Source organism: Octopus sinensis, linkage group LG3 (genome assembly GCF_006345805.1).
Source record: "Octopus sinensis linkage group LG3, ASM634580v1, whole genome shotgun sequence".
In the NCBI taxonomy this organism is placed as follows: Eukaryota; Metazoa; Mollusca; class Cephalopoda; order Octopoda; family Octopodidae; genus Octopus; species Octopus sinensis.
Window position 1 is genome coordinate 24,499,232 of NC_042999.1, and position 20,058 is coordinate 24,519,289.

At 39.9% G+C, this 20,058-nt stretch overlaps 1 protein-coding gene across 3 annotated transcripts; it reads left to right on the forward strand.

Annotated features, from left to right (window-relative positions):
* The first annotated feature begins 3,801 nt into the window (after positions 1–3,801).
* On the forward strand, positions 3,802–19,145 carry LOC115209320 (putative lipoyltransferase 2, mitochondrial). Of its 3 annotated transcripts, none has more exons than XM_029777664.2 (3): positions 3,802–4,044; positions 11,269–11,734; positions 18,545–19,142. In XM_029777664.2, exons 2-3 carry the CDS (start codon positions 11,275–11,277, stop codon positions 18,955–18,957), a joined length of 873 nt encoding a protein of 290 aa, XP_029633524.1. In that variant the 5' UTR covers positions 3,802–4,044; positions 11,269–11,274; the 3' UTR covers positions 18,958–19,142. The 3 variants fall into 3 exon arrangements, with proteins under 3 accessions (XP_029633524.1, XP_029633523.1, XP_036356799.1); XM_029777663.2 differs by lacking the exon at positions 3,802–4,044 and adding an exon at positions 7,757–7,903; XM_036500906.1 differs by lacking the exon at positions 3,802–4,044 and adding an exon at positions 7,783–7,884 and having other exon boundaries at positions 18,545–19,145.
* Positions 19,146–20,058: the final 913 nt, after the last annotated feature.

The window sequence follows — 20,058 nt, forward strand, 5'->3', positions numbered from 1 at the left end:
CTTTTGTGGGTAGAAACATTACAAGTGAAAAGTGGGTTCTCTATAACCATATCCAACGAAAACGACAGTGGTTAGCATCATTGAAAAAGGAGAATCCATCCCCAGCAAAAAACTATTCTCTGTGTTTTGTGGGATAGGATATCCTCTATCATGAAATATTAAACCAAAATGAAACAGTAAATGCAGAAAACTATTCTCGTCAATTGGAAGCTTTGCACAAAACTTTACAGAAAAAGCGTCTACCATCAATTGCAAATGGATGTTGTTCTTACATTGTAATAAAACTACATATTGCTCAAGTCACTTGAGAAAAGATTATGGCTCTAAATAAACAAGTTATCCTCCTTACTCTCCTGACCTTGCTCCATTTGTTTATCATCTTTTCAGGTTATTGCTAGATTATTTGGAGGGAAAACAGTTTATCAGTTGTGAAGCGGTTGAAAATGATACAGAGTGTTTCTTTAATTCGAAACCAGAAGAGTTTACTCCCGATGAGTCAACAATTTGCCAAACAGATAGTGTAGTGGAGTTCATTTCGGACCTTCTGCCTAGAGTAGAAAAGAATATTATGGGAAATCTGTCGATGTAGGTTCGAATCTACTCTATACCTAAGGCCCGAAATTTTGGGAGGTGGGGGGGGGGGGGGAACAGTCGATTGCATCGACCCCAGTACGCAACTGGTACTTAATTTATCAATCCTGAAAGGATGAAAGGCAAAGTCGACCTCGGCGGAATTTGAATTCAAAAAGTAAAGACAGACGAGGTACCGTATGCATTTCGCCCGGCGTGCTAACGTTTCTACCAGTTCACCGCCTTTGTTTTCCTATATTTCAACAGTACTTTTCTCACAGAAGAAACAATAGTGACAGCAAATTACATTTAGTGTATGTCTTGACTACTTAACCTTTGTAACCTCTTCTATTTCACCAAAAGTTGAACTGGGATAACAGGCGCCCAACGAAATCTATTGTTCTCAACAATATGTCTCTCCTTCTGGCTGGTTTTGCATGGTTATAAATACTAAAACTTCATAAGCCAAAATCAGTTAGTGAACGGAGACAACTAGAGATGGCCACAGGCAGACAGCCACTTGAGATAAACGGCCAAAGGAAGAAAAGAAGTTACAATCAGCGACTATGAAAGTTTTACAACTTTCCTCGACTCTCTAACTCTCACTAGCTCGCTTTCTTTTCTCTGCAACATCACTTGTCTCTATCGACTTGATGGAACATGTATCAGAAAGGTAGTAATTCTTTTTAGACAGGGCAGCGAGTTCTTTTTAAACCGGGTTCACCAAATGTAACGGTTGGTTAAGGTGGAGTCAAGGGTCACCAGTAGAGGCAGTTATTCATTTTGAGTTGTTATATCGATGATGTTGATGTTGCCGTTGTGCAAGATGAAAGACGAAGAACAGTGGATGAAGTTAATCTTGACTCCAAATTTATTTACCGTTACTTTTATATCATACTGCGACGGGCAGGTGTGTGATATAAAGTGGAAAAGCTTGCGAGGTAAAGAGAGTAAATTTTGACCTGTATATTTGTGTACAGGTTCTCGTAGTAGTAGTAGTAGTAGTAGTAAAAAGATTGAGACAGAGTGATGCTGCCGAGAAAAGTGTGGGATGACGTCAGCAGCTGGGTGCGTTGACCGGAAGCTGGGGCAACTGGAAGGGGAAACCGTCAGGCGTGCGTAGGCAGCGGTCAATTGGGCTTTTCCAACGTGGGTCGTCCAGGTGACAAGACGTGTGAGGACGGTCGCTAAGGGTTTGGGTGAGCAGCTGCTATCTTTAGTGTTCGGGTCGGGGCTGTGTCGAAGGATTAGTTACCATAGAAGGGTCTCCGTCACGAGGAAGAGAAGGTAGGTGCCTTTATATTCGAATCGTGCACACATCAATGTCGCCGAAATAGCTTGTGGTGTGTGCACGTTTTGAATATAAAGGCACCTAAATTCTCTTCCTCGCGATGGAGACCCTTCTGTGGTAACTAATCCTTCGACACAGCCCTGACCCGAACACTAAAGATAGCAGCTGCTCAAATCGTGCACACACCACAAAAAGAAAGTAAGCTGCTGAAAGTTAGAGATTCGAGGAAAGTTGTAAGTCCCATAGTAGCTAATTGTAACTTTCTTTCTCTCTCTGGCCATTTGTATCAAGTGGCTGTCTGCCTGTGGTTAATTTCTAGTTGTCTCTGTTCACTAACTGATTTTGGAAAATGGAGTTCTAGTATTTATAATCATGCAAAACCAGTCAGAAGGAGAGACAGGAGTGGCTGTGTGGTAAGTAGCTTGCTTACCAACCACATGGTTCCGGGTTCAGTCCCACTGCGTGGCATCTTGGGCAAGTGTCTTCTGCTATAGCCCCAGGCTGACCAATGCCTTATGAGTGGATTTGGTAGACGGAAACTGAAAGAAGCCTGTCGTATATATGTATATATATATATATATATATATGTGTGTGTGTGTTTGTGTGTCTGTGTTTGTCCAACTAGCATTGCTTGACAACCGATGCTGGTGTGTTTACGTCCCCGTCACTTAGCGGTTCGGCAAAAGAAGACCGATAGAATAAGTACTGGGCTTACAAAGAATAAGTCCCGGGGTCGATTTGCTCGACTAAAGGCGGTGCTCCAGCATGGCCGCAGTCAAATGACTGAAACAAGTAAAAGAGTAAAAGAGTATATTGTTGAGAACAATAGATTTCGTTACGCGTCTGTTATCCCAATTCAACTTTTGGTGAAATGGAAGAAGTCACAAGGGTTAAGTAGTAAAGATATTGGTTGAAATATCCTTTCTGAATCTCTGGGCCCCCTCCCTTCAGTCATGCGGCCCGGTGTCCAGAGGGTGAGCTGATTCGCGATGTCCTCCTCCCGCCTCCACATCCCAATGGTGCAAACGCACAGGCGGGCAGCTGAAGACGTGGGCAACGACGATGAAGGAGGACCTCTCCGATCTCTCAGGTCTGCAGGCTAAGCAAAAGTATATGCTAACCGTAACTTGCTGTCAGTATTGTTTCTTCTGTGAGAAAAGTGCTGTTGAAATATTATGGGAAATCTGTCGATTCAGGTTCGAATCTACTCTATGCTTATATGAAGTCCACTACAGATGGTATTATGTTATCAATAATAAATTAAAGAGGGGAAATAATGACTTGATTAAATATATCAATTAAGACCAATTAAGGATTTGTTTCTTTCCCATCTTGAAATGCGACAGGACTTTCATGTGTGTATGTATGTATGTATGTATATATGTATGTATGTATGTATGTATGTGTGTGTGTATGTGTGTGTATGTATGTATGTATGTATGTATGTATGTGTGTGTGTATGTATGTATGTATGTATGAATGTATGTATGTGTGCATATATAAATATGTGTGTGTATATATATATTCTGTGTGTGCATGTGCGCGCGCCGCGAACGTGCATGTATTGTTTAGCTTCGGGTCCACTCTGATCGGAAAGTATTCTAGCTAAGACCAACCCTTCTTTTCTTGTGCGTACAGGGAATCCAGGCCTAGAATATGTGATATGCCCCTTTATAGGAGCGTGGGGATAAAATTTGCGAAAGATTCGGCTGTTATTTCTAGCAGGTGGAGTAAACATGTCCTAAGCTTGTATGTAAGTACGTGTATGTATCTGTGCGTGTGTGTGTGTGTTTGTGTGTGTGTAAGAATATGTACTTGTGTACCCGTATCTTATTTATATAACATGTGCGCGAGTGTGAACTATTTAAACGACTACGCCGTGAAACTTCTCGATTGTTTCCCTTACACTCTATCGAAGAAAAAAATCTACAGTAAGTCTCTTGAGCTGCTTTCGTTTGTGTTAGACGTTCAACTAATAGTTAGTTTCGTCTGTGCGAAGTAATCTACTCACAGACGTAAATATTATACATCTACAATTATTCAATTTATATCATTTTAAATTTGATATCTCATACTATTTCCTTCTTCATAAATCGGCTCAGAAATATTTTCTGCCAGAGAATCGGTTCGGTATTTACTTTCGCTAATGTCGACATTGCGTTCGCCCTTAAGGAATCGATAAAGTAAGTATCACTCAAATACTATGGTTTATATAATCGATGGCACACCACTCATATTTTTTAATACTGTTTATATATACGAAACGATTATTATGTCCAGCTGCGGTTTAAACCCTGTTGAAATAAGTATTAGTCGTACACCGAGTCAATTCAAACGGTTATATCCTTATAATTTGCGACTTTATGCAAGCACTAGAAATGTTGTTGTTGTTGTCGTCGTCGTCATGATCAGGAAGGCGAACACGCAGAATCACTAAGCGCATCTGACAAAGTATTTTGTGGCATTTTGCTTTTCATCCTTCCGAGGTCAATAAACCCATTTCTTTACTACCCATAAGGGGCTAAACACAGGAGGGACAAACAAGGACAGTCAAACGGATTAATTCAATTATATCGACCCCAGTGTGTAACTGGTACTTATTTAATCGACCCCGAAAGGATGAAAGGCAAAGTCGACCTCGGCGGAATTTGAACTCAGAACGTTAGCGGCAGACGAAATACCGCTAAGCATTTCGCCCGACGTGCTAACGTTTCTGCCAGCTCACCGCCTTCCGAGGTCAATAAACCGGTCAGATTCTGGGATCAATGTAATCGATTTGCCCCTCCTTTCAAAATTGTTGGCCCTGTGTCACCGAGGTCAACTTTGCCTTTCATCCTTTTCAGGGTCGATAAAATAAGTACCCGTTGAGTAGTTCCTCCCACAAAATTTCAGGTCTTGTGCTTACAGTAGAAACAATTATTATTCGGCGAACTGGCAAAATCGTTAGCACGCCGGGCGAAATGCTTCGCAGCATTTCGTCCGTCTTCACGTTCTGAGTTCAAATCCCTCCGAGGTCGACTTTGCCTTTCATTCTTTCGGGGTCGATTAAATAAGTACCAGTTACGCACTGGGGTCGACATAATCCACTTAATCCATTTGTCTGTCCTTGTTTGTCCCTTCTGTGTTTAGCCCCTTGTGGGTAGTAAAGAAATAGGTTTAAGTACCCGTTTTGTATTAGGGTCGATCTAGTGAGAAAGAAAGAAAGAGGGGGGAGCTAAGTTATTTCTCACACACAAATTACATTTTTGTCATAGAAACTTCAATTGGTTCTTTAGATTTGGTAATAAAATTAAGTAAGATCCACCAAAGTAATATTTCGTCAATAAGTAACACTAGGAACCCTTAAAGTAGTTCTAAGGAAGAGTCAACATGACAAGACTGGCCCTTTGAAATACAGATACTACTCATTATTGCCAGCTGGGTGGACTGGAGCAACGGGAAATAAAGTGTCTTGCTCAAGGACACAACGCGTCGCCGGGAATTGAACTCATGACCTTGCGATCGTGAACCGAATACCCCTAACCACCAAAATTTATACTTAGTTGATGTTAACATACATAACTGAATTGAAGCAACGAGAAAGTTTTCTTATGGTTTCTAAACTAGCTAGAAATAATAGCCAAACCGCCCTCGAGCCTGTCGTAAGGAAGGCCAATGGATAATTTTACATACAATGTCTGAAAAAAATAAGATGAAATGTCACAATCCGGACGTCAATGACTGTAAATCTTCTTGACTGGAGTTAGCGAAATTTTGTTATCAAAATTATTTTTACACCGTGTTACAAACCGTGAATCCATGTAAACTAATTCTTAGCAGATACTAACTGAAATTAGGGATCTTTTCGGTTTGAACGGCAGTTTTTTTCTCTTGCGGTGTCATATGAAATTGTCACCCATAATTATGACCCTAGTATCGATCTATTGCATTTCAATCTCTTTTAGGGGTGGGGGAAGGGTATCTTTTTTCTTCAGAAATGTAAATAAACCCAATCTGTTTCTTAAACGAGGGACATATTCATACGGCACAGAATGTTTTTGTTTTTTTTACCTCAATAGACGTCATTGATTGGTTGAAATTGCAGAAATTGAAGAAGAAGAAAACAACAAATATCTTACAAACTATAGAATTTTCTCAATAAAGCCAAGAGAAAAAGATGTTTTATAAACACATTCTACCAGTATACGAAGTTTAAAAGTGTTTACTTACGTGGAAATTATTTTAAAAAAACTGCCGTTCAAACTGAGTAGATCCGAATTTTGTTGTCTTTGTACCCACTGAGGATGTTAGTCTGCGCGCAGTTCCCAAAATAATAAGTGTATTCTTTTTTCGCCACTGGTAAAATGATAAATTTATTCAACAGCTGAATAAAATTCTTAATTTCATGAGTATGTATGTTGAAAACTCACAGATGATATTTAACTGTTCTCTCGTTTTTAATAGACACTGAGCTCTTTTAAATTTATTTATTTATTGCTAAGATAGCAACCGGTATTTTGTATGGTACCACTTACTGTAGGTATGGATTGAAGAGATTGGTCTCACAGCTGGAGCATACTGTTGTCACTTTTGGAATTTCATGCGATTAAATTATTATTCAATTTTATCGTGAAAAGAATCATTTTAAACATACATAATGCAATATTCAATTTTATCTTTATTTATTCGTAGTTTTGTATACTATGATGTGTCTAAAGCTTTGTCGTGTATGGTCGACCGGATCACTGACACGATTTAGGATGTTACCGAAGTCTGGGAGCTAAGTTTTTAATTTTTTTCTTTTATGTCCGCGTCACCCTTTTATTGAAGTTAGGTGCGAACCTTCGGTATATGTACCGGTGTAAGTACCGGATACATTTCAAAAAAGGTTTTTTTCATATATATATATGGGGGGGTTAGGGTTAGGGGGGGGGGAGAAAAGGGTTTCTGTTATCTTCAGAAATGTGAACAAAGTCACGTGTGTACATATGCCTATTTCTTTAATACCCACAAGGGGACAAACAAGGACAGACAAAAGGATTAAGTCGATTACATCGACCCTAGTACGTAACTGGTACTTAATTTATCGACCCCGAAAGGATGAAAGGCAAAGTCGACCTCGTCGGAATTTAAACCCAGAACGTAACGGCAGACGAAATACCTATTTCTTTATTACCCACAAGGGGCTAAACACAGAGGGGACAAACAAGGACAGACATAGGTATCAAGTCGATTACATCGACCCTAGTGCGTAACTGGTACTTAATTTATCGACCACGAAAGGATGAAAGGCAAAGTCGACCTCGGCGGAATTTGAACCCAGAACGTAGCGGCAGACGAAATACCTATTTCTTTATTACCCACAAGGGGCTAAACACAGAGGGGACAAACAAGGACAGACATAGGTATTAAGTCGATTACATCGACCCCAGTGCGTTACTGGTACTTAATTTATCGACCCCGAAAAGATGAAAGGCAAAATCGACCTCGGCGGAATTTGAACTCACAACGTAACGGCAGACGAAATACGGCTACGCATTTCGCCCGGCGTGCTAACGTTTCTGCCAGCTTCGCCGCCTCTTCAGAAATGTAAACAAAGTCACGTGTGTACATATACCGAAGCATCGCCCCTTTTATTGAAGCTAGGTAGCTTGAGTAGAAAATGAGTTTCTTTTATTCTTTTACTAAGGGCACTGTCATGCTTTTAGTTGTCAGAAGTGAAAGTAGAAAAATCTGACGTCAGACGTCAACTTCGTGTATTTACGTCGTCGTTAGGTTTATACCTTCGTTAATTTACGCCGCATGACAGTGCCTTACTAAGCGAAAATAAGTTGGTGAACTTTTGCCTTTTCTCACGACACGGCGCATGTCGGACGGAAAAAAATAAAACCGGCGAAGTTACCTCCCTTTACAGTAAGTGTCTGCTTGATTCGACTGTTTAATGTTTTGGCATTGGTTCAGGTTTTAAGCTCGCGCATGCGTGTTACGTCCGTTTCCAAACCAAGACAAATCGAAGCCAAAATATTTCTCTGCGATATATAATGGTCAATTGCTGCTACATGTGTAAGCTATTTCTCTTCACCTACGCTACTAATGCTCTTGATATAAAAAGCATGACCACTAAACATTAAATTCCCCGACCCCACCAGGCATTTATGAATGTGTAGATGATACGTGAGCTTAGTTGTCACGCCCACGGTTCGGTTTCAATCCTCTCCCATGCATTCCACTTCGTTTTGGCGTTACGACTGCCCTTGAGGAAGTCACGTAATCACATCATTATTTTTCTACTATACTGATGCTTTGTGTCTATGTAAGATAGGAAAATTGCTGAAGGATGATAAACAAATTATCCTCAAAATTCAGTATATTTACACAAAAAAAAAAATAGTTTCAAAATCTGGTGAACACACTATATGTATATATACATATATATAATAAGGGTAAAATTAATTAATTAATTAGTAATTAATAATTACACCAAGTAGTGATTCGGTACGTAAAAGACCATTATCGGTAAAATTTAAAACAATATTTATTATAATAAGGGTTAGGCAAAAGAATTTGCTTCACCACACACCTAACTTTAGAAACAGCAGCAGCCCCCCCCCCCCAAAAAAAAAAGACTAGCTATAAGGTTGTCCCAAAAGTTCGTAGAAAGTCTTGGAAAATAATGGTCTTTATTTTGAGGAATAATTTTTGTTGTTTTTGTTAGTACTTGGCGAGTAAAAATTCAATTTTCGGAAGTGTTTACGAACTTTTGGGACAACCTAATATTTCTTCTACTGTAAGAAACAACTCCCAGACAATATATATATATATAGAGAGAGAGAGAGTTTATTAAAAAGTAGCAAAAGTATCACGAAAACTGTTACTCAGTTTCTCATGCTTTTATACATAACTTCTGTTTAATTATTTCGTGTTTGTTTTTCGTGACATTGTTTCAAAAAGTTTTTTCTTTATTAAATCATTAACGTCAACTTATTTCGAGGGGGAAAAAATGTTTTTAAACTAGTTATCTAGTATTTTAATTGCGTAAGGTAATTATTAGAGATTAACAGTACTACGTTCCCCACCAGACTACTGTAGTACCTCTAGGACACTATAGATATCACCCCCATCATGCCATTGCATCTATCATTACATCTAACACTTTGCCTGCCGAAACACGAGACATCCATTCGGTACACCACGCACATTACACAACAACACAGAAAAAGAACATCACAACAAGGAACCAGTGTACAAAACTCATGTCCCCACCTTTGAAAAGTGATACCATATCCAACTAACCACTGCATTTATTATTTATTTATTGCTTATTAAAACTAGCTCTAGTTTTTCTCCCAGCCAGGTTTTAAAGTAGGTTTTTAATACTAAGGTCGAGTCATGTATTAGAGTCGATTTTAATTGACTATCGCAATCCTAAAACGAATCTTAGAATACAACATTATTGTTTTGTTCTTACATCTTTATCTTAAAAGCAATAAAGTTTAATGTTACAATGAAATAGGTTAGCAAATCTTATCTATATTGCTCTCTCCTCTGTTTCTAACTGCCCACTCACACATACACATGTATATGTATAAGCAGTTTAAACTTGATGGGACAGACCTATGAAGACGCTCCAGCCATGACCACACTGTCTTTTCTGAAGAAGTGATGTGGTTCTGACTATTAGTTGAAACTACAACAGACAATAACCTTATGGTATATTAAATATATATCGATCAACATCAATGGAAATTGTAGCTGTGATACCAGTGCCGGTGGCACGTAAGAGAACCATTTGAATGTGGCCACTGCCAACGCTGCCCCGACTGGCAAAGCACCATCCGATCGTGGCCGTTGCCAGCCTCGTCTGGCGTCCATGCCGGTGGCACGTAAAAAGCACCATCCGATCGTGGCCGTTTGCCAGCCTCGTCTGGCACCTGTGCCGGTGGCACATAAAAAGCACCCACTACACTCACGGAGTGGTTGGCGTTAGGAAGGGCATCCAGCCGTAGAAACACTGCCAGATCAGACTGGGCCTGGTGCAGCCTTCTGGCTTCCCAGACCCCAGTTGAACCGTCCAACCCATGCTAGCATGGAAAGCGGACGCTAAAACGATGATGATGATGATGATTCCTCCATGTTATAAATTTCACTTCCCCATGTTCCTATTACTAATAAATTTGAAAAAAGCCATGAATACCACATAATCTCAATCATATCCTCTGTAAATCAGCTTTTTTTAGCCTCCAATATTTTTTTTATTATTTCAATATCCAATTCTTTTCATGTTACTGTGAGTAAGAACCCATTTACTATGAAACAAGCATATGATATTGGGACAACCAACAATATCTACTTGTAGTAGTAGTAGCCGTATTAGTGGTAGTCGTAGAAGTAGTAGTAGTTGTAGCAGTAAAGTTTGAACTCAACCATATTATCAGTGGTCCAGTTCCTTAACTATGTAAGCAATATGTCCCAATATCGTAAGTAATCTAGAATGGTTGTTTTTCATTGCCATTCTCATTGCACGTGACTGTCATTTCAAAAATCATTCTTATTTCATGCGTAAACAAAATGCTGTTTTAATCTCTGGTAGTTGTGATTATTTTGTTATCAAGTGTTATCAACCTACTATACACTAAATCAAAATAAATATTGAAAAGATAATTTTTCTCTCATTTGTTATAGCTTCTGTTATAAATATTTGGATGACCCTTTTTTATCATTTATTAAGTAAATATTCATGTAAGTATGTGTGTGTGTGTGTTACTCTTGAACTGATTTTACCATCAAAATACAGGCTGCAATTTCAGCAAAAACAAAAAATTAATAAATAAAATTTGAAAAGCTCAATGTGTTTTTAACCCTTTTGTTACCAACCCGGCTGAAACCGGCTCTGGCTCTTTAGTACAAATGTCTGGTTTTCAAAAGTTCTGAATTAAATCCTTCCACCAAACCTAAGTCACAATTTATGTCCCTAACTCTAGCTTAATGATAACGATGCTATTTTACTTAACTCTTTGTTATATTTAAAATAATTGGAAGAAACACTGGGCATCTCAGAATAAATTCAGTAACAAAAGGGTTAAAAATGGTAGAATTGTCATGTGGTTTAACATACAAATATGAAATTGAGAATTTTGTATAGCACATGAATAAATTATACTCCCATTAATGTTATGACAAGCTCTGATTACCAAAGCAACCTATACATTGTATTATCTAACTTGAAAAAGAAAAAAGAAAACCTACATGTTATGTCTTGTCTCACAGTGCCATATAATGAACTGCAATCAAACTGTGAGTCCTATAAATTCAATCTTTGTACCTCAAATAATTGCATTTTTTTAAAAAATTCATATATTTTGAATTGTATAATATTCTACAAATATCATATTTAGTGAATTAATGTAGCTGCTTTGTTGTTTTATCAGGTCAAGATGTCACTGTCACGAAACCTTGTTACTGTGATAAATCTGGGTCGCATGGGTTTCTTAGCAGCTGCTGATCTTCAGAAAAGGTACGCCCGAGAGCATTTGGATTTCCTTGCTGGCAAACCTGGTGCTATTTCTCGTAATGTTATCCTATTAGTTGAACATGACCCAGTTTACACAACAGGATTTAGGACTAAAACATATACCGAAGAGGAAGCCCAGAGATTGAAATCACTTGGTGCCGATTTCTATCGCACCAATCGAGGTGGCATGATTACATTCCATGGTCCAGGCCAACTGGTGGCTTATCCAATACTTAACCTTTTGCAATTCCGTCCAAGTGTTAAATGGTATGTGAGCAGTTTAGAAGCAACTATAATCAAGACCTGTGCTAACTGGGGCATAGCTGCCAAGACAACTGTGGATACAGGTGTTTGGGTAGAAGATCGAAAAATAGGAGCAATTGGTAAGAATTTTATTGACCCTTTTTGAATTATTTATGTTGTCACTGTTTTAACATCCATTTTCCCATTATTTGCTAGTTTTGTAGTGTGACATAGTGGAGGCGCAATGGCCCAGTGGTTAGGGCAGCGGACTCGCGGTCATAGGATCGCGGTTTCAATTCCCAGACCGGGCGTTGTGAGTGTTTATTGAGCGAAAACACCTAAAAGCTCCACAAGGCTCCGGCAGGGGATGGTGGTGATCCCTGCTGTACTCTTTCACCACAACTTTCTCTCACTCTTACTTCCTGTTTCTGTTGTACCTGTATTTCAAAGGGCCGGCCTTGTCACTCTCTGTGTCACGCTGAATATCCCCGAGAACTACGTTAAGGGTACACGTGTCTGTGGAGTGCTCAGCCACTTACACGTTAATTTCACGAGCAGGCTGTTCCGTTGATTCGGATCAACCGGAACCCTCATTGTCGTAACCGATGGAGTTCTTCCATCCAGTGCGACATAATGTCATTTCTCAATCTTCATTCAAATTTTCTCAGATCTGATCCCATTACTTTTTGCTGTCAGTAAGGTGAGGGTTGGCAATGAGTACAATGAAGAATTCCGGATAGAGGTAGGGGTCCACCAAGGATCAGTCCTCAGCCCCCTCCTATTCATCATAGTCCTCCAGGCAATAACAGAGGAATTCAAGACAGGATGCCCCTGGGAGCTTCTCTATGCTGATGACCTTGCTCTAATAGCTGAGTCACTATCAGAACAAGGGGAGAAGTTTCAGGTGTGGAAGCAAGGTCTAGAATCGAAGTGCCTTAGAGTCAATCTTGCAAAAACCAAAGTCTTAATATGTAGCAAGGTAGACAAATCACAAATCCCTTCAGATAGATTGCCATACTTGATCTGTAGAAAAGGCATAGGTAGAAACTCCATTAGATGTACCTGGTGTAAGCTATGGATACATAAGAGGTGAAGTAATATCAAAGGAAAGCTAACTGCGAAGAAGCACAGGTTTACTTTTGGTCAGATACTTCTACTGTTGTTTCTCTGAGAAGATGGCATCTGTGATACTCTTCCCAGGCTCAAAACCAAACTGCATCTCATCTTGTTTAACTCTATTCCTAATCAAGTGAACTATAACTCTCTGTAACTTGCATGACCTGTTCTAACAGTTTAATACAACTGTAGTTGTTTCTGTCTTAGGCATCACCTTTACCCTTGTACCAGCAAACTATAATACTACTACACCAGTCAGTGGGGATGGTACCTTCCTGAATAACCTGATTAACTATACAAGTTACTAGGCCATATCATACTCAGCCAAATATTTAAACCATCTCCGTAGTGATTCCTGACAATACAGGAGGTTTCCCTGTCTTCATATCCTTAATTGCCTTAACTATCATACTACTCTCAACTTTGATGGCTGGTCCCTCAGATGGTTTGATATTTGAAAGATTCTCCTTCCTCGCATTCTCCACATTTAGCAACCTTTCATAGTGACACTTCTCAGAATCACTAAGTGCAAGCATACCATTATCCATTTGCACATATATATATATATATACAGTAAATTTAGGGTGAATACTTGATAAGTGTAAGCACCTATATACGTCAGCTAGTAGCAGAGGTGAGAGGGTATATGTATCAAATGAAATAAAAAACAGAACACAAATGATGTCGCGGTACACGTGTTTCAAGCTTTATAAATGACCTATTCTTACATCTCTATATATATAAATGGCAGTTTGTCTGTCTGTGTGGCTGTCAGGTTGTACCTTCACACTGACCACGGCTTTCAACCGATTCTGATGAAACTTGACACACACATAGCCCAATGTCATAATTCAAAACTAACGCAGCGAAAATTTTGAAAAGTTTCCCCAGTTCTGAAAAAAATCGATAAATTCGACATGGGGTCGAGAATCTAAGCTTTTTATATGCAACACATTTTCTGTCGGGAGACAGCTAGGAACATCGTATACACAGAAGTATTCGAGTGAAGAGAAGACATTGCAACCTACACATGTGCCTTCGTTCCCTAGAGGGAAAGGACTAGATTGGGATTAGTCGTTGCCTACTAGGGGCTCTTACATACCCGGGCAACGCTGCTAGTCAGTGTATAAGAGACATAAAGGATTATTTAAAGCTCTCTTTGGAATAACAATTGCATGCAGCTGAATAGAGCTTTAAACCATTCTTTATGTCTATTATACACTGATGCAAGAATAGGTCGTTTATAAAGCTTGAAATACATGTACCGCGGCATCCTTTGTGTTCTGTTTTTGATTTCATTTGATATATATATATCTATACATACACACACATTATGTGTTTGTGTATATGCATGTGCCTACGTATCAGGAGATTGCATGGATAAGTAAATATAATTACTGTTATCATCCCAATTAAATTCTATAGAACCTTTTTTTGTCTTTACCCCCGATTATTCTGTTACTTTTCTGTTAACCACCTCTTTTCCTCTTCTCCATTTTTCTCCCTGCCTCCAACATTAACATTATTATTACTCTTTTGATTAGTTTTTTTATTATATTTACCATGCGCACATAAGCATAAGCTGGTTATTGTAATCACTCATCTTTGTCTGTGTGTTTGCAAAATTACTGGAAAATGGCTGAAAGGATTTTCACCAAATTTGGCAGAAATACTCCTTAGGTGAGTGGCTCGAAATGATGAAACTTTAGTTTGCTTATCTTCAAGCATACATAAATACATACATAGATGTGCAACTCTCTGCGCACGTGTGTGTGTGTGTGTACGTACAGTGATGGATTCAAGGGTTTTGTTTATTTACGAGTTGATTTCTTAATTTCACCAGAGTATAAATACCTATAATGGTGAAACACTTCTCAAATTCTATGCAATATTTTCTATAAGTATTTCATTTTGTTCACTTTCTTTTTCATATGAACCACCCCTTGTCTGCATGTGTATAAATCATGGTGTACCTAGGCACATAGACACGTGGGTACATATATGCATACATAGATATGCGACTGTGTGTGTAAAGTGATGGATTCAAGGGCTTCATTTATTTGTGAGTTGATTTCTTAATTTCACCATAGTATAAATACCTATAGGGCATGGCTGTGTGGTTAGGGAGCTTGCTTCCTAACTGCATGGTTTCGGGTTCAGTCCCACTGCGTGGCACTTTGGGGTAGGTGTCTTCCGCTATAGCCCCAAGCCGACCAAAGCTTTGTGATTGAATTCGGTAGGTGGGAGTTACTGCCGTGTGTGTATGTGTGCGTATAGCTGCTCAGTGCCTCTCCGAAAGAGAGAGAGGGGGGTGATAATTAAAAATAAAAATCTAAAAAGCAGGGGTAAGCAACACATTATAATTTGTGAAAAAATTTATCTCTGTGCAGGGTATGCATCGCGCCACCGATTCCTTTTTTTCATTATTATTATTAGTATTACTACTATTATAATTATTATTGATGCTGCTATTGGCGATATTATCATCATCATAATGTTATGCTTTGGTTTTGCTTTAATTTACCCAAGTTACACCCAAGTCTCAATCAGAGACATCAAGAGACAATAAGGTTTTGCATCTGAAGATTCTAACAGGTGAGGTGCCATGCAATTGAAAACACCTATGTCTAGGGGAAAAAACAGACTAAGTAAGGTTCCATTTATATAGACAGGAATTTATGTGGAATATGTGAGGCACCCATAAGTATGATCTTTTGTAATTCACTTATTTTGGGGCTGGCAAGGATTTGGTCTACATTTTAGTTTGCTCCTCTTGATATCATTTCAAGTGCCCCATTAATAATAGCCAATGTTGTTTTGAGATGCCATCATCATCATCATCATCATCATTGTTTAACGTCCGCTTTCCATACTGGCATGGGTTGGACGGTTCAACTGGGGTCTGGGAAGCCAGAAGGCTGCACCAGGCCCAGTCTAATCTGGCAGTGTTTCTACAGCTGGATGCCCTTCCTAATGCCAACCACTCCGTGAGTGTAGTGGGTGCTTTTTACATGCCACCGGCACAGGTGCCAGACGAGGCTGGCAAACGGCCTTGATCGGATGGTGCTTTTTACGTGCCACCGGCACGGGGACCAGACGAAGCTGGCAACGGCTACGGTCGGATGGTGCTTTTTACATGCCACCGGCACAGAGGCCAGTCGGGCGGCGCTGGCTACGGCCATGTTCGGATGGTTCTCTTACGTGCCACCGGCACTGGTATCACAGCTACAAATTCCATTGATGTTGATGGATTACGATTTTGATTTTCACTTGCCTCAACAGGTCTTCACTTCTGATTTCAGTTTCCAGTTGCAACATCAATCAGAAGACAAGTCTTTTCAGTATGATTAACAATGAGGTCATGTTGACTTTCCTGTACTTTCCAATCAGTCTGAACACTGAACTTTCAAAGGATTGTAACCTTGGCATTCTGGGAAAGTTGTGGTAACTTGTTGTTTTTGTGGGAGAGGTTGTATGTGTGGTATATTGATCAGTGTATGCACTGAGCTGCCCTGTCATGCCTTTGCAAGTATTGTTGGTGCTCCTCTGCTTCGTCCAGAAATTATGTGGTTGGTGCTAAGAGCACCATCTGAGCGCGATCGTTGCCAGAGCGGCTAACTGGCTTCCGTGCTGGTGGCATGCAGGAGGCACCATTCGAGCGGGATTGTTACCAGCATCGCCTTACTGGCACCTGTGCTGTTGGCATGTGTAAAAAATTCGAGTGAGGTCATTGCCAGTACCACCTGTCTGGCCCAAAAAATTCAAGCGTGGTCGTTGCCAGTACCGCCTGACTGGCCCCTGTGCAGGTAGCACGTAAAAAGCACCCACTACACTCTCGGAGTGGTTGGCATTAGGAAGGGCATTCAACTGTAGAAACTCTGCCAGATCAAGACTGGAGCTTGGTGCAGCCATCTGGTTTGCCAGCCCACAGTCAAACCGTCCAACCCATGCTAGCATGGAAAATGGACGTTAAACGACGATGATGGTGATGATGGTGATGACGATTGTCTCTGGATGTTCTCTGTATATGCATAATGATGAGCTGCTTTTATATTTCAAGGGACTGGTCCTGAGCAGCAGTGATATCTCCCTCAATTTCTGGTTTGAGACCAGAGCATAACAGCCACTGATGATTAAGGACTTGATCTACATTGGGTCCCTGATTCCAATCTGATCACTGCTAATAAGGGCGGTGAGCTGGCAGAAACATTAGCACACCAGGCGAAATGCGTAGCTGTATTTCGTCTGCTGTTACGTTCTGAGTTCAAATTCCGCCAAAGTCGACTTTGCCTTTCATCCTTTCGGGGTCGATAAATTAAGTACCAGTTACGCACTGGGGTCGATGTAATCGACTTAATCCGTTTGTCTGTCCTTGTTTGTCCCCTCTGTGTTTAGCCCCTTGTGGGTAATAAAGAAATTTTTTTAAAGAATGTTCAAGACTGTATACTACCAATCCCATTCACTACTAAAACTCTTTACACTCTGACACTGGTTCATTTCCTCCCCCATCCTCTCCCCGAACTTATGTCCTTCTCAATTCTCTATTCCTTGTCCTTTTCTACAGATTTTGTATGTAAACACACAGATACAACAACCATCCCATTTCTTGTCAATACTATTCACTTGCACATTTCCTTTTCTTCTCTCTCTCTCTGTTTCAATCTCCTTTCTTTCTCCCTCTCTACACATAGTCATCCTCGTAACTTGGTAGTCCACTTATTACTCTGACAATATATATTGAAATATTTCTCCATCAACTGGTTTATATTTTGAAATGTTTTAACTTGCATAATGGATTTCTTATATATTTATGCTAACCTCAAATGTACATATCAAAATGATTTCAAAATATCACTATTTGATTTGACTTCATTACTACAACTTATATGCATGCATGTATATATATATATATCGAGGCGCAATGGCCCAGTGGTTAGGGCAGCGGACTTGCTGTCGTAGGATCGCGGTTTCGATTCCCAGACTGGGCATTGTGAGTGTTTATTGAGTGAAAACACCTAAAGCTTCACAAGGCTCCTGCAGGGGGTGGTGGTGAACCCTGCTGTACTCTTTCACCACAACTTTCTCTCACTCTTTCTTCCTGTTTCTGTTGTACCTGTATTTCAAAGGGCCAGCCTTGTCACTCTCTGTGTCACGCTGAATATCCCCGAGAACTACGTTAAGGGTGCACATGTCTGTGGAGTGCTCAGCCACTTACACGTTAATTTCACGAGCAAGCTGTTCCGTTGATCGTATCAGCTGGGACCCTCGTCGTCGTAACCGATGGAGTGCTCCTATATACTATATATATCATATTTACAAGCTAGTAACTCACTCTTTTACTTGTTTCAGGCATTTGACTGCGGCCATGCTGGAGCACCGCCTTTAATCGAGCAACTCGACCCCGGGACTTATTCTTTTGTAAGCCCAGTACTTATTTTATCGGCCTCTTTTGCCGAACCGCTAAGTAACGTAAACACACTAGCATCGGTTGTCAAGCGATGTTGGAGGGACAAACACAGACACACACATACATATATACATATATACGACAGGCTTCTTTCAGTTTCCGTCTACCAAATCCACTCACAAGGCTTTGGTCGGCCCTAGGCTATAGTAGAAGACACTTGCCCAAGGTGCCACGCAGTGGGACTGAACCCGGAACCATGTGGTTGGTAAACAAGCTACTTACTGTTTAATTTTTTTCGTGTATGTTGTCTGCATCCCCTATCTCTCTCTCTCTCTCTCTCTCTCTCTCTCTCTCTCACACACACACACCCACACCCACACACCCATGCTATAAACTAAAATTTGTTTTTTATTTTTATTCATTTCAGGAATTCATACTCGCCGTTATGTTACAACACACGGAATCTCTTTGAATTGTAATCCAGAGCTGTCTTGGTTTAAATTCATTGTTCCTTGTGAACTAAAAGGAAAATCAGTTACATCCATATCAAAAGAAACAAATAGAGAAGTCTCCATCAAAGACGTGACAAAATCGTTTTTGGAAAGTTTCTCAGAAGTATTTAACTGTAGCATTGAAACGTCGATGCTTGAGCAGCACGAACACATATTCATTCCTCATCAAACCACATTTTCCAGCCAAAATGCATCAGCAACTACAACCCCAACTCCAGCAACTTCTACAGAATTTGCTAGCAAAACTATAGTTCCACCTGAGACTCTCTACCGTTTACCATCTAAAGAGAAAGAAACTCCTGTAGACAGACAAATACCAATGTGGTGAGCATCAAATGGTATGGAGTTTGGTATTGGAGAGAATTGTACATATATATTCCTTTAATTTTGTCTTGCACCACTCAGTTTTCAATTTATTTACAGTGTTTTAAAAAAGGGTATTTTTTGTATATTTTATTTTTACATTATTATTTTTCCTAATACAGAACTATAAAATGCAAAATGTACAAAAACAATGAGTAATAATAAAAAAAAAAGGTAAAAACATACCATGAAAGATAGTTTTGTTCTGCAATTTAATTAATATTGATTTGTTGACTAAATACAATATTGAGGTATAAATATCATGAGGCCAGCGCTGCCTCAACTGGCTCCAGTGCCGGTGGCACATAAAAAGCACCATCCGAATGTGGCCGATGCCAGCGCTGCCTTGGCTGGCTTCCGTGCCGGTGGCACGTTAAAAGCACCAACCGATCATGGCTGATGCCGGACTCCCCTGGCACCTGTGCAGGTGGCACGTAAAAAGCACCCACTACACTCGCGGAGTGGTTGGCGTTAGGAAGGGCATCAAGCTGTAGAAACTCTGCCAGATCAGACTGGAGCCTGGTGCAGCCCCTGGCTTCCCAGACCCCGGTCGAACCGTCCAACCCGTGCTAGCATGGGAAACGAACGTTAAACGATGATGATGATGATGTTTAGCTCTAGTATATTATTGATACGTTTTGACTTTTATCTACTTCAAAGTGATATAAAACAAAAGTCAACCTCAGAAATTTTTGAATGCAGATTGTACAGAGATATGAATAAAAGACCCTCTATTTTAGTTCATCTGATACACCTGTATAATCTTCCCAACTGCTATAATATCCCTTATAATTTAACCCTTTAGCATTTAAACCGGCCATATCTGGCCAAAAGTATTCTGCTTGTTTTATGTTCAAACTGGCCATATCTGGTCTCTTAAACCAACCCTACCATATCGTTTGAAAAATTAACAGCTACCTCATCAAAATCTCAAAGCTACAAGATAATGCAGGATTAGTTCAAAACAATGTGGATGAAAAAGGATTAATTTTGGTAGAATAATGCGAACACTAAAGGGTTAATGTCTGTCACATGTATTAGGGCCAGTCACCAGCTTCATATTACC